At 40.6% G+C, this 14,200-nt stretch overlaps 1 protein-coding gene and 1 long non-coding RNA gene across 3 annotated transcripts in view; one reads left to right on the top strand and one right to left on the bottom strand.

Annotated features, from left to right (window-relative positions):
* Positions 1-2,482, bottom strand: part of faxdc2 (fatty acid hydroxylase domain containing 2) — an 11,069-nt gene extending 8,587 nt beyond the window's left edge. Inside the window, exons 1-4 of one of the 2 annotated variants that reach the window (XM_031572340.2) lie at positions 2,359-2,482; positions 1,851-1,903; positions 588-676; positions 136-239 (exon numbers count right to left, since the gene is read on the bottom strand). In XM_031572340.2, coding sequence (XP_031428200.1) covers positions 136-239; positions 588-676; positions 1,851-1,901 — 244 coding nt within the window. In that variant the 5' untranslated portion in view covers positions 1,902-1,903; positions 2,359-2,482. Of the gene's footprint in view, positions 1-135; positions 240-587; positions 677-1,850; positions 1,904-2,159; positions 2,294-2,358 lie in introns of those variants that run through there. The other variant, XM_031572341.2, reaches the window with a different exon arrangement.
* An 8,245-nt stretch (positions 2,483-10,727) lies between these two features.
* On the top strand, positions 10,728-14,080 carry LOC116221512. The gene is made up of 4 exons (XR_004164162.2): positions 10,728-10,838; positions 11,368-11,508; positions 12,746-12,771; positions 12,868-14,080. It is a non-coding gene; the product is annotated as an uncharacterized LOC116221512 (long non-coding RNA).
* Positions 14,081-14,200: the final 120 nt, after the last annotated feature.

Here is a 14,200-nt window from a genome sequence, read left to right as displayed (position 1 = left end):
CGAAAATAAAATCCGTACTCAGGCTCACCAAGGGTGTGTACAATAGTGTACAATAATATGTGTGTGTGTGTGTGTATATTTTGTTGTGTACAATAGTGTGGCCTTGTGGCCTTTAAAGTGCAGCAGCATGCTTACCCAGGAAGAAGAGTGTGGCCTCGCTGCCTTCATAGTGAAGCAGCAGTTTACTCCACTGGGTCTGCCAGAAGTCTCCAGATGCACCCCAGAACCGCTGCAGGTGCCTTCAGAACACACACACACACACACACACACACATCACACACAGCAAGAGAGAGCTTTACTTGCTGAGCATGCTCTTAAGAAAAAGATCCACTGTAAACATGGCATGTACAAGAACCACGATGAGCACTAGAGAGAGAGAGTGTGTGTGGGTGTGTCTGTGTGTGTGTGTGTGTGTGTGTGTGTGTCTGTGTGTGTGTGTGTGTGTGTGTTTGTGTGTGTGTGTGTGTGTGTGTGTGTGTGTGTGTGTGTGTGTGTGTGTGTGTGTGTGTGTGTGCATTGTCAAGAACCACGATGACCACTGGAGAGTGTCTATTTTGTGTACGCTCATGTTCACGTGGAGCACGTACCACATCACAGAGTTCCGAAACGCCACGAGGAAGAAGAGTCCAGACCCAATGATGAAGGCTGCCTTCTTCACAGAGTCCCATAACCCCCCCTGCAGAGGTAATCAATCAACCATCCAGTCATTGATCAGTCAGATGATTCCACCCCAAGGGTGGTTATATGTATCCCTTTATATGTATCCCTTTAAGCGTTACGTTGGGTAATAATGTCTGGGAATCTGGGATGGAACGGACTCAATCAAAATGCATCTGCACCTCACAAATAACTAGCACCGAAGTAGCACTCAGCTAATGCATCTGCACCTCACAAATAACTAGCACAGAAGTAGCACTCAGCTAATGCAAGTCCATTATGACAAGGGCATCCAGGTCAACATTGAGAGTTTACATTCACAGCCACAGAAGCACAAAAACAGATGAGGGAAAACAAGAAATTACTTTTTAATACAACAATGTCCCCTCATTTTACTTGTTTACTTGGCTGGTGACTTTTCTCGTATCCTTTCCCTCTTTCACACACACACACACACACACACACACACACACACACTTAGTCTTACTGCCAGATGACCTGTGGTATGAGAACAAGATGTCTTCATCATCTCTTGCGAACTTCACTCTTTGATTTAATGCCAGTTAACTGGTCGCACCACAAATCATAATTGCTCAACTCAAATGCTCAGATTAAAGCAGCAATAAAGAGTTCTGTTCCAAAACTAGCAAGGTAACTACCTAAAAGGCATGCAAAAACCTTGCAAACACCACCAACAGCCCAGTTGACACTGATAGAAGCTTGCCAACACACTAACTGGTGTCTTTTGGCAGTACAGCTGGCATTGTCATGCTGTGAAAGCTTTTCTTCCATTTTAGCATGGTATTCCAGCCCGTTACACAGAACTACATAGGGCATATCTTGGATGGCTAGTGGGGAAGACACAGGTGTTTATCTGTCCTTCACATGACCATATGCTATCAAAATGAATTTGAGGATGGTACCATAACTAGTTGCCTATAAAACCATACCTCAAAAAGTGTTGCATAGTGTTACTTTAATATAGAACGCTTGGAAGAACATTACTCTCTTCCTAAAAAACACACGCACATCTATCTACTTGATATATTTCACTTACCCACATATAACTATATCTTTATTTCACTTTCTCTTACCTACATACACGTATATGTGCACAAACACAGGGAACAAAACAGTGTTTTGCTTGCTAATTCTTTCGAAAGGAAAGTATTGTGTAATGTGTGCGAGTTTACCTGGTTTAAACATTGTTGATCCGTCTGTGATGAAACCTTTAGTTTCGTCATGTCTGCAAGACAAAACAAGGCAAGTTATTTGTATCTCTGCTTTGGTCACATATAGGCTCCAACGAATAATTGAATAACCCATTTCTCATAAAGAGCTTCTGCACTTAAAATAGTGCATCTGCAGGCCTAGCACCACTGACAATGCAAACGGTTTCAAAATGAGGACTCGTACAGTGGAAATGACGACAAAATGCTCAAAACAACTAGGCTGCTCGTTGGAACGCGTTTTTCCAACTCACGCAATCTAAAGAAACAAACCTGTTCCATAAAACTACAGCGACATTAACACATTTAAACAACCGTTGTGTCAGACGGGCGGTCTGTCTGTCTGGTTTGGACCAGAACCTGTAGCCTACTGTATTGTTTCCATGTTAAAATAACACACACGACCAAAGCTACAGAGCTACATTGAGAGATTCGGCAGGCACAATGCTTTAGGTAAATGTAGGTAACTCACTGTTAAAACTCGCCAGTCACGTAGGGAGAACTCGTTGCCGATCAAGTACTGTAATCCAATATCATCAACTTTGACAATATTTGCGCCATAATCGAATCCTGATTGGTGGCGTCTCAAGTCACATGTTCGCCGGTCCACATGGTCTTCTCCGGTCATTGTCCACTGTAATCGATCAAGGCGAAGATTACAGTAATTTATTGCTGAGGAACCAGAGTTATATAGCTGTTCTTGACACGATAGGATCTTGAATAACAAGGCAGATAAGTCAGTTATGATAAAGTCACGCTAACAACATTCACATGTCTGAAGAGCGCCTCGAGACTATTGTTTTGCTGCGCTATATAAATAAAATTGAATTGAACTGAATTGGTTGTAATCACACCAGACTCCCACAGGTCAGTTAGCCAACTGAAATATCAAATGGAGAGACTATACATAGAATTAAATCCCAACTAAAACATCACTGCCGTGTTAATGGACACATCTGCATCAGCCTTTTGGTAATAATTCAGAAAATAATAAACCCATTACTCAAGGGCCCAAAAATCGGTGACTCAAATTGGTCTCACCAGTGGAATATTGTAAGCCAACACAGCGTATTTGAGAGAGGTATTTTAGACCAGTAGTAGCACTAGACCAGCACAGGAGCAGGGAAGGATTTTGACCTCTCAGGCGGACGAGCGAAGGCCGTGCAGGTATATTTGTATCAGATATGTTGCCCTCAGACACCGTGGTGGTTTTCCTGTTGTGATTCTTCTGTAATTTGAGGTGCTGCTGTCTGTATGGCGTAGGTGCTGAGGCCTTCCTTTGAGGCAGTGTGGGCTCACTTTAAGGTCAAGGGCCACCGCCTCAGGGAAAAGCAGTCCACAGTATTGATTCACAACAATACTGGTGTGTGTATGTGTTTGTGTGTGTGTGTGTGTGTGTGTGTGTGTGTGTGTGTCCGAGGGCAGGATAGTTGAGTTAAGTGGGGAAATGTCCAAAGGAAAAGAATGTCCGTATTGCAGATATGGCTCCAGACTTTACTCAACATAGTTATCTGCATTCATTCAATCTGTTTTGTTTTAAGAGACTGGATTGCAGGACTCAATCTGCAAACATTTCAGCTGGAGTAAAACACCTCTAGTTTCTACTTCTACTACTACTTAAGCTCCACTTCTTCAATGAAACTATTTGAATCACAATAGTGCCATGACTGGAACTGTACTCCCACCCTGGCAAACTAGTGGGTTTTGTGATGTGACTGATGAGGCCTTTTAGATCAAAAGATTCAGCAAGAATGGAATAAATGTTTAGCTGTTCACACTAGACTACACCCAAATATTATACTCAAGAGATATAACATGCTATAAACTAGACCACCCAAATATTATACTCAAGAGATATAACATGCTATAAACTTGACTACACCTAAATGTTATACTAAAGAGATATAACATGCTATAAACTTGACTACACCCAAATATTATACTCAAGAGATATTACATGCTATAAACTGACTACACCTACAATATTATACTCAAGAGATATAACATGCTATAAACTAGACTACACCCAAACATTATACTCAAGAGATATAACATGCTATAGGACCCCCTCCCCGCATCCCCTATGGTTAGATAAGTAGAGGTCACATCCTGTGTCAAAGGATGTGTCATCCTGTGAAGTGTCGCTCCAGCTGCTTGACAGGAGAAAATTAGGTGCTCCTGTACTCATTCATTCTACAGGGCATTATCACATTGGCTTTACTCATTCATTCTACAGGGCATTATCACACTGGCTTTAATCATTCATTCTACAGGGCATTATCACATTGGCTTTACTCATTCATTCTACAGGGCATTATCACATTGGCTCTACTCATTCATTCTACAGGGCATTATCACACTGGCTTCACTCATTCATTCTACAGGGCATTATCACACTGGCTTAATTGTTTTTGTTTGTTTATCTGTTTTAATCATTTTCATTTTAAATTCTCTTCCCTTATCTCTTAATATCCAGACAGCAAAAAGTGAATAATGTTCATTGAAATCTGGTGCAGAGTTATGATAGAGTATGCTCTACCGTTAGAGGTGGAAGCCTAGATTTAACTTAATGTTTTAATACCAATACTTTTCTATTTTATACAAATATTGATCTTTTGTATAATTTTTAAAATGTATTCAAAAGTATCATCAAAATCCACTCATTCACTTGTGATGTTCACATAATATTAAGTGTCTCTCAGGCGCTAGATGTTTATCTAAGGACTGCTGCTCTCATATGTTTTTTTAGATGTGTTGTGGGTTTCCTGAAAATGTTGTCCCCTTTGACTGTAAATAGAATTTTCCACAGCATGTGTCTTAAGAACAAAAACAGCTTTTTCATTTCTATGCTTTAGCCCATGGAGCAGACTACATAACTTAATCCCCATAGTCTTCACTTCACAGGCCTTTATGTCCATGTTAAACATGTGGACCCTGGTTTAGTTGTTTAGTTGCTGTAAAGATGAAGCAGTTCTGTGTCTGTGTTAAGGTTATGGTTTGTGGTCTATGTGGCGATGAGGGTATGTCCTATGAAGGCCGAGTGGTGATGGAAACTTCACACTTCTGTTTACAGGAAATCAGACACATCTGCGGATACAAGGCAGATATAGCTCTATCACCTCATGCGTCAGAATGCTCCTGATACGGCAGAATGATGAACCTTCTCTCTGTCGGGGTGCTTTTTTACCTGAGTGGGCTTAGAAAGATGAACCTTCTCTCTGTCGGGGTGATTCTCTACCTGAGTGGGCTTAGAAGCGGTAAGAATTACGTCCTCTTCCATGGCAACATAGGTCACTTTTTCCTCTACATTTTGCTTCTCTGCACAAGTGGGGTCTCAGAATGGAGTAAATGAGGGCCGCTCACACGGCATAGTCTTAGTCTTCATCATGGCTGCCTGTCAACCAGAGCGCTGTAGAAATGGTAAGACTGGTCTGCCGATGCGGTGAAATGACAGCTTTGCACTAGGCCATGCCAAATCAAACATCTGGCAGAGTCGAAGTACCCTCTAACTGAAACGATGTCTGTGCTCGGAAACGCTGCACAAATGTGCCCAGTAAACGCTCTGATATTCGTTCATTGTATTTCTCTCTGCAGGAACAGTGATCCAGGTGGGCCCTGGCAGTGATGTGAGCGTGAGATGTGTGGACAGCCAGTCCAACTGGGACAGAATCAGTGCCAACAGCATAGAGCTGAGGCTGGACGACACGGCCCATCTCCTGGTACAGAACTTTCAGCAGCAGGACAAGGGGCTTTACAGATGTGGCAGTAAGGAAGAGATCACGCTGGAGGAGAAGCATGGTAACATTCCACACACACACACACACACACACTACAGGGTGGTGCAATTACTGTTATGAGTATAGGCTTCAGGAAAATAACAAGTACTGATAAAAAGTACTTGTTATAAACCTGATACACAAGCCTTTCATAATATTTCTACAAATTAATAATCAAACATGGTTTTTAACTGTTCAAATGCCATGGTCTGTTTTTGTTGTATGCCCTTTTAATTCTATAATTTCCATTAGTTTAGGTTTGTAGATCATCATGGTGCTGATCAAATTTACCACCCTAAATTGAGCAGTTTTATAAACTTTTTTGGAGGATTTCTGAAATGGACATCATGTGTTGTTATTGTGGACATACATGGCCATTTGAAATGAGTTTGTGATGATTTGTGCTAATTCAATAGTTTGTAGTCAACAGCTGTGTAGCAATTAACACTAGTTGTCTAAGATAAACTCAAAACAATATTAAAATGACACAGTTACCTCTAAAATGCAAATGACTGTAACCACAATTATTAATTTTATTGGGTTTTAAAAAAAAAGAGGAATGCTTTAAGTCATTTGCGAGGATTAATGTCAAGAAATAATGATATATGGATTGTGTTGGTGTGAACCAGAAACAGAGATGTGTAGTAATTAGTGTTCGCATTAGTTTTTAAAACAAATCTATTTTATGTACTTTGTACGTTCTTTTATTAATTTTTATTCTATTTTATGGACTTTGTGTTATGGGTTTCGCAGGAAAATACCCAAGTGCAGATCAGATGCGAATTTATTTTACAAAAAGGTTAAACTTAAATCCAAAATTCAACACACAAAAGATCCAGGTAACTAAGGATTCCAAAAAGGGTAAAACACAAAGATCCAAAAAATCAGAGTAAAGGATAAAGCACAAAAATCCCAAACTTATCCCACACGGCCAGAGTATCCACAGAAGTGAAGCAGAGAACCGATACAGAAATTCACAGGCCTGGACAGGACTCAGAGTTACTAACCAGACTTAATGTTACAATCCAACAGAGATCACCAGACAGACTGAACTTAAATAGTAGAGGAGAAACAGATGATTGGAGGCGAACAATGGAGAAGCAGGAGAAACTAATCAGGCTAACAAACAGGGTAATTAACAGAGCCGGTCTGGTAGACGGCAGGTGGGGGCAGAGATCAGGATAATCAAGGAAGCACATGGCAGCCAGAGTCTTTTGGCTAGCAGAGGGGATACTAACACTTTCTCCTTCATTTATTCACTATGTTCTTTAGCTTTAATTATTTTTTAAGCTCTTTTAACGGTTTAATCTTCCTTTTGCTTTTGTTTATGTGAAGCTTTGTAATGCTGGAGCCTAATGGCTGAACCCGAATGCACGACACTTGATAACGATGAAGGATCTTTCCTTCTAACGAATGTGCTCACACAGAAACAGGGCATCTAAACAGCGTGGCCACAAACATGAACATTCTCAAATGAAGAACTGGGCTGGGCTTTAAATACACAAGACACAACCAAGGAAGCAAACACAAGGAACAGAAACACAAGACAGGGCAGCACAAAGGGCACGCATAAACCAGTAGATCTTGGGCAGGGTCATGACAAGCACATTAAATTGCCTCGGTGTTTGAAATGTGCTACATAAATAAACTTGTCTCTGCTTATGGTTTCAATAATGAACAAGGGCAGCAAGACGGGGCAGAAGCCAGAACTGAATTGAGTCAGGAGACGACAGCAATAGTACATCTCTATTACTTTAGATGAGTCAGGAGACAACAGCAATAGTATAGTTCTATTACTTTAGATGGGTCAGGAGACGACAGCAATAGTACATTTCTATTACTTTAGATGGGTCAGGAGACGACAGCAATAGTACATTTCTATTACTTTAGATCTCCCCATCCTACTCCAGCTCCTTCTTTTCTGTGTTTGCTATATTCCCTTTAGGATCAGGCGGTGTAAGCGGCCTGCTGTACAGAGCGGTGGGCCAGGAGGCTCGTCTCTTCTGTAAGCACCTGGGGACTGAGACATGCAATGGCACGTGGACCAGGCCTCATCATCGCTCAAACAGTCAAGAGGTCTTGATGCCAGGTAGTCCATACAGAGGGCGAGATAAAGACTTCTCTTGGCTCATCCCCTCTGTGAAGTGGGGCGACTCCGGAGTGTTTCAATGTGAGATGAGATGTAACGGATACCCAAATAAACTGACATCATATGAGCTTGTAGTTGTCAAGGGTGAGTCATTTACAAGAGATGGGGGTTAATTGTTTTTATTGTTCTGCAGATTAATTGTTTTTTTCCTCCTTATGGCAGCTGCAGACTGAATTATTTCACAGAATGAATGAATGAATGAATGAATGAAAAATATGATCATAAAACAATGTTGAAAGGAAATAGCTAACATTGCATAACATAATCACAGACAGGATAGCTAACATTGCATAACATAATTACAGACAGGATAGCTAACATTGCATAACATAATTACAGACAGGATAGCTAACATTGCATAACATAAATACAGACAGGATAGCTAACATTGCATAACATAATTACAGACAGGATTGCTAAAATTGCATAACATAATTACAGACAGGATAGCTAACATTGCATAACATAATTACAGACAGGATAGCTAACATTGCATAACATAATTACAGACAGGATAGCTAACATTGCATAACATAATTACAGACAGGATAGCTAACATTGCATAACATAATTACAGACAGGATTGCTAAAATTGCATAACATAATCACAGACAGGATAGCTAACATTGCATAACATAATTACAGACAGGATAGCTAACATTGCATAACATAATCACAGACAGGATAAGACGAACAGATGAAGATAAGCAGAGCAGTGAAACTATTTCAGGCATGAATGTACAGTGTGTATTATTATGCACACGTATTTATCTCCTCAATATGAGTCTGTTGGCTGTTTTGTTCTTTGTGGAGTTTGGAAAAGGTCTGTGTATTTTGTGTATTTGTCTAATTTTGTGTAATTTGTGTATTTTGTGTAATTTGTGTATTTTGTGTATTTTGTGTATTTTGTGTTGTGTCCGCAGCCACAGTGGAGCCCCAGCGTGTGTATGAAGGCGGGCGTGTGAGGCTGTGCTGCTCCGTGTCTCATCAGAAGAGACCTGGTCAGGTGTGGTGGATTCAACTGGATTCCAACAACCAAAACTTCAGTCGTCGTTACCGTGGTACCAGACACAGATACCCTGATGGAGAGTTCTGTCATACCGTGAAAAACATCCTTCCAGAGCAGAGCCTGTGGGCCTGTGCAGTCTTCCATGGAGACAGCCTACGAGCCCTGCTGCCTCTCCGTGTGAATGTGTCCAAACACACCACTACACACACGCCACCTACACTCACGCCACCTAGACACACGCCACCTACACTCACCAAGGCGGTGGGGACAGCCACGACACACAACGAGAGCACCACGGACACCAGAAATGCCACGGCAACACAGAAGACAGAATCATCAGGTGCGGGCTCATATTATTCTTTCACCCATCCATCTTTTTCATTGTTATCTCTCTCTTTTATTTCCCTCATTTGGGGAATGGTGGAGGGACAACTGAGTTTAGGTTTGTGTGCTTCCAGGCTGGATAGCCTGAGGCCTTAGTGCCGTACTAGATGAAAAAGAGTGTACCATACTAATCAAACTTCAATGGTATGCCATACTAGATGAAAAAGAGTGTACTTTACTATTCGTGAATTACTGTTCAGAGTAAAGTTGATGTACAGTATATGTGGACTATGCACATTGTGGTCCAATCACTCACAAAAAAATAAAACCTACACAAGGAAAATGCTAATCAATCAATTTTAAATTATTAAACGATTAGTATATTATTTTATTGTTATATAATTCATTTGTTATTCAGTTAATGATGAGGAATGTCTGTCTTGGACTGGCTTCTGCCTTCTGCATTGTCATTGTGTGCACTCTGTCCTCTGCTGAGAGATACTGTATGCTGCTGTGGACCGAAGTACACGCCCTGTCCTATAACAAAAACATGTTTGTTTCATTTTTAAAACACTTCACGTCCAAATCACAGCCCATTGAAATACAGTAAACAGTGCAGCAGTGTAATAGTTTGTAAATAAATAATAAAAAATTATGTATATTATATATTGCATGCAATGAAGTACAGTATATAGGATATGCATAAGTAGAATATTGCTTTTGTCTACACTTCCTGTTTGTGTCTGGCCACGGTAATGTCCCCCCATCATAAGCCGTGTCCTTGTTTGGTGGTGTCTTTTGTACTGTGTGGTTTCTGCAGAGAGCATCGTGTATCTGAGTGTAAACTCTTTGTAGTTCTGCAGACGTGATGCTGGGTTTGTAGTTCTGCAGATGTGAAGCTGGGTTTGGATTCTAAGGTTTCAAGTTTCACTAACTGTCTGCCTGTCTTTCATATTTAAAATCAGCGGGAGTAGGAGTGAAACTATTGTTAACCATTATCATCACAAGCAAAACAGAAACTTACTCTGAGGCAGAAATAATAACAACAACAACGACAACAACAATAATAATGCTCATGTAATTATATAATGACATACATGTTACATGTTAATAATGGTGATCCTTCATGTTGCTAACACTACTACTACTAGTGCAACTCCTGCTCCAGTCTCAGTATTCTGTCTCCCCTGAGTGTGTGTCTCTCTCATGAGTGTGTGTCTCTCTCATGAGTGTGTGTCTCTCTCATGAGTGTGTGTCTCTCTCATGAGAGTGTGTCTCTCTCATGAGTGTGTGTGTCTCTCATGAGTGTGTGTCTCTCTCATGAGTGTGTGTCTCTCTCATGAGTGTGTGTCTCTCATGAGTGTGTGTCTCTCTCATGAGTGTGTGTTTCTCTCATGAGTGTGTGTCTCTCTCATGAGTGTGTGTCTCTCTCATGAGTGTGTGTCTCTCTCATGAGTGTGTGTCTCTCATGAGTGTGTGTCTCTCTCATGAGTGTGTGTCTCTCTCATGAGTGTGTGTCTCTCATGAGTGTGTGTCTCTCTCATGAGTGTGTGTCTCTCCCCTGAGTGTGTGTCTCTCATGAGTGTGTTTCTCCCCTGCAGGAGTGCATGGCCCTCTCATAAGTGTGTTTGGCCTCGTCGGGCTGGCTCTGGTGATCCTGACCTCTGTGTTTCTGTGGAGAAGGACAAACAAAGGTACCTAGGCTCTGTCTTTTGTCCTTCAGCCGAGAGGATTTACAAAACCGCCCGTGGCTAGTTTTTTGTTTCCAGTATATATCTGTTCCCTTTGATCCATTACAAACATCTCTAACAGAAGCAATTTACAATTCCTTTCTTTAGTTTTCAACAAAATGTCTAACTACTTAGCAGTGGGTTTATTATTTTGCTCTTCAGTTAAATGTTTGGGTGATCTACAAATTATTCATGTCACTTATTCATTTAACATGATTTTGACAATTGTGTGTGTGTGTGTGTGTGTGCAAGCATATGTGTGTGTGTGAGTGTGTGTGTGTGTGTGTGTGTGTGTGTGTGTGTGTGTGTGTGTGTGTGTGTGTGTGTGTGTGTGCAAGCCTATAGGTGTGTGTGTGCAAGCATATGGGTGTGTGTGAGTGTGTGTGCGTGAGCGAGAGAGAGAGAGTGTGTGTGTGTGTGTGTGTGTGTGTGTATGTGTGTGTGTGAGAGTGTGTGTAAAGTTTGCCATTGAAACTGATATTGCCATTTTCAGGTGAAGAGGTGTGTGAAGATGAGGGTGAGTGTGAGGAAGATGAGGAAGATGAGTGTGCAGGGGGGCTTCCGTCCCGCAGAGAGAGTGTGACGTACTCAGTGGTGCATTTAAAGAGGAAACCCACTGAGAATCTGAACAAAGGTTAGTCCCCCTTCATGCGTTACACTCACTATGGCCAGAGGTCACTTTCCCCTTTACTCCCATACGCAGCACAAATGAGTTGGACACGACAGGATTGTGGACCTTTGCAGTGCAGTCAGAGGGGAATGATTTAATGATGAAAGTATTACTATATATTATAAAGAGTACTATGAAGGGGAAGAGATTGAAATGATATACATATGGGTGCATGAACAGATGTATTGCTCAAACAAAAACAAGCCTGTTGAAACCATGGAATTCTATAGAATTGGAATTTTGAAACAATTTAAAAACGTGGTTACATTTAAGAAGTATCCAGGAAGATGGCTTCTAGAATGCTGCTGTTATTATGCTCAAGAAGAAGAGCCCATGGCTTGGGCTTGGTCAGGTCAGTGCCTTGACTTTGAGTTTAGGATGACACATCGTCATGGCCCTTAAACACTCTTATGTAATCACTGAGGGACACAGTGGCTCGTAGAACATTAAGTTTTATTTTTCCTTGACCTGCAGATAAAGCAGTATGGGCCTATGCTTGCTTGTAGGCCTTAGGTCAAGGGTGGAGACCAGTGTATTCTGTAATATGTTACAAATACTCTAATCTTCTGGTACATGGATCAGATTAAGGTTAAGGTTAAGCTATTTAGCAGACGCTTTTGTCCAAAGCGACTTACAAAACATTCCGTAAAAAACAGTAAAGACAACAATGAGAAAATGAAGTTTTAAGCTGAATAGTAGCTTTTAAATAGACTTCTAAAGATTTCAACTGAATTCTAGCAGCTACAGCAGAAGAGTTCCATGTGTGCTCTGGTTGATCAAACACCAAACACACCGCAGCATTCTGTTTCAAAGTACGGCATGATTAAATGACCTAATGCTTAAGAGCTAATTCACTTTGATTGCTCTGAAGCCATCAATAACATATAACACTTGAAGGTGTGAACAAACATTTGCAAAAGCGGCTCACACATACACCCACGCACACAACTTTTATTTTTGTTTTAAATTGCTCTCTGCCGTTTTTGACAGTTAGATGCTCAGTGTGTCCATTTATCATTTGCAGACTTTTCTTTTAAAAACACATGTGATTGCATTAATTCTTATACCTAATCCAGTAAATGTCTTATGTTCTCTTTAAAAATGAATGATTCGATGTTATTACAATCATTTCTTATGGATCCTAATCCAGTAAATGTCTTCTGTGCTTTTTCTCTATTGTTTGCACACACCAACCCCTCAGCTGTAGCATCTACAGATCCTCTGACTGTAAGTTTATCTCCAGTGTTTATCCATATCTGTAGATGGTCTAAGGGGAAGCTGCTCACTTATCTAACTGCTGGTGTTTTATCTGCTTTTGTTTAGGCTGTAGGTGACACTGATGATGAATATCAAACAGTCATATACGCCGGATTGAAAATGAATCAATGAACAATCAATCAATAATATTAAAGGGGGACTCATCTGCTCTATTGTGGACAGTTTGTCACATAAGTGCCAGGGGTTTCACAACCTCATAGTTTTACATGTCAGACATCCTCAGGAGTATGGTTAGTTTGGCTATAGGTTATACATAGTAAACAATAATTTGCACTTTTTTTTAAACTGTTTATGCTGTTTATACTGGCCTTTTTTAATGGACTCCATATAAATGTGACGTGAAATTATGCTAATCTTGGTTGGTTGAGAAAATAACTGCAATGAGAGGCGGATAGAGGAAATTATTATTTTTTAGTAATTTAGGTGGCTTCAAAAAGAACTAGTCAGTTTGACCTGTAAATTCAACACATTGTTTAACCCTACACACAACAACCTACTGCCTGAACATACCGACAATTCCGATGCAACCTTCATAGTATGAAGTTCATAGCCATGTTTCAAAAACGTAACTGAATCTAACCGCATACGTATAACAACGGGGAGCCTTCTTCCGGTAACTTACTGAGGTAGGCTACTCGCCATTTGTGAAAAAATATGGGGGGGTTGAAACGTTTTTATTCATGAAAAGAAATCACAAACAACAGAAGGCATGTAGAGTAGACTATAAAGCTAGTCGGCTGTTGCAGCGTCTTGAGACAATTTAATTGTTTTGGCGCTATATACATTGAATGTAATTTTGTGTTTATGTGTTTACTACGAGATGGTATTCTGCATTAGAGTTGGTTGAACTTAATCTTTTTTAGTTTGTGTATTTTTGTGTTGTTATATGTTGTCCCTCGTGGCCCCAAATGTCGTTGTATGAAAAGTTATACACTGACAATAAATGCTTTCCATTGTAACTGACTGATCAGAAGAATGCTTTATTTTCGCCCTAACCAGTTTAACCAAGTTTCTCGCTAAACAGCAACTTGAATAAATCAAGTTTAAAGATTTGGTTACAGCAGATGTCAGACATTCCAACCATTAACTTTAAACACGTGGTGCAGTTACACATATTTTACTTCGTTTGAGTCATCCTGGGAGTTCCACTCAGCCTGGTAGTCGTCCTCCATCCTAACAACACTGGCTCCTGTAGTTGCATTTTCAGTTCTCGCATTTTGACTAGCTGTAGCCAAGGAAACCAGGGTCATCATGGAGCTGCGGTGTCATCTCTTTTGCAGCACCTCTGTTGACACTGATAATCCATTTCTAATCGATTGAATTGTTGTTTGTACTTCTCACGTTTCAGTAAGTAGCATTACTCACTACTCACTAGCAG

This window comes from Clupea harengus, chromosome 8, assembly GCF_900700415.2.
Source record: "Clupea harengus chromosome 8, Ch_v2.0.2, whole genome shotgun sequence".
Classification (NCBI taxonomy): Eukaryota; Metazoa; Chordata; class Actinopteri; order Clupeiformes; family Clupeidae; genus Clupea; species Clupea harengus.
This window is presented reverse-complemented; position numbering and strand designations above follow the sequence as displayed.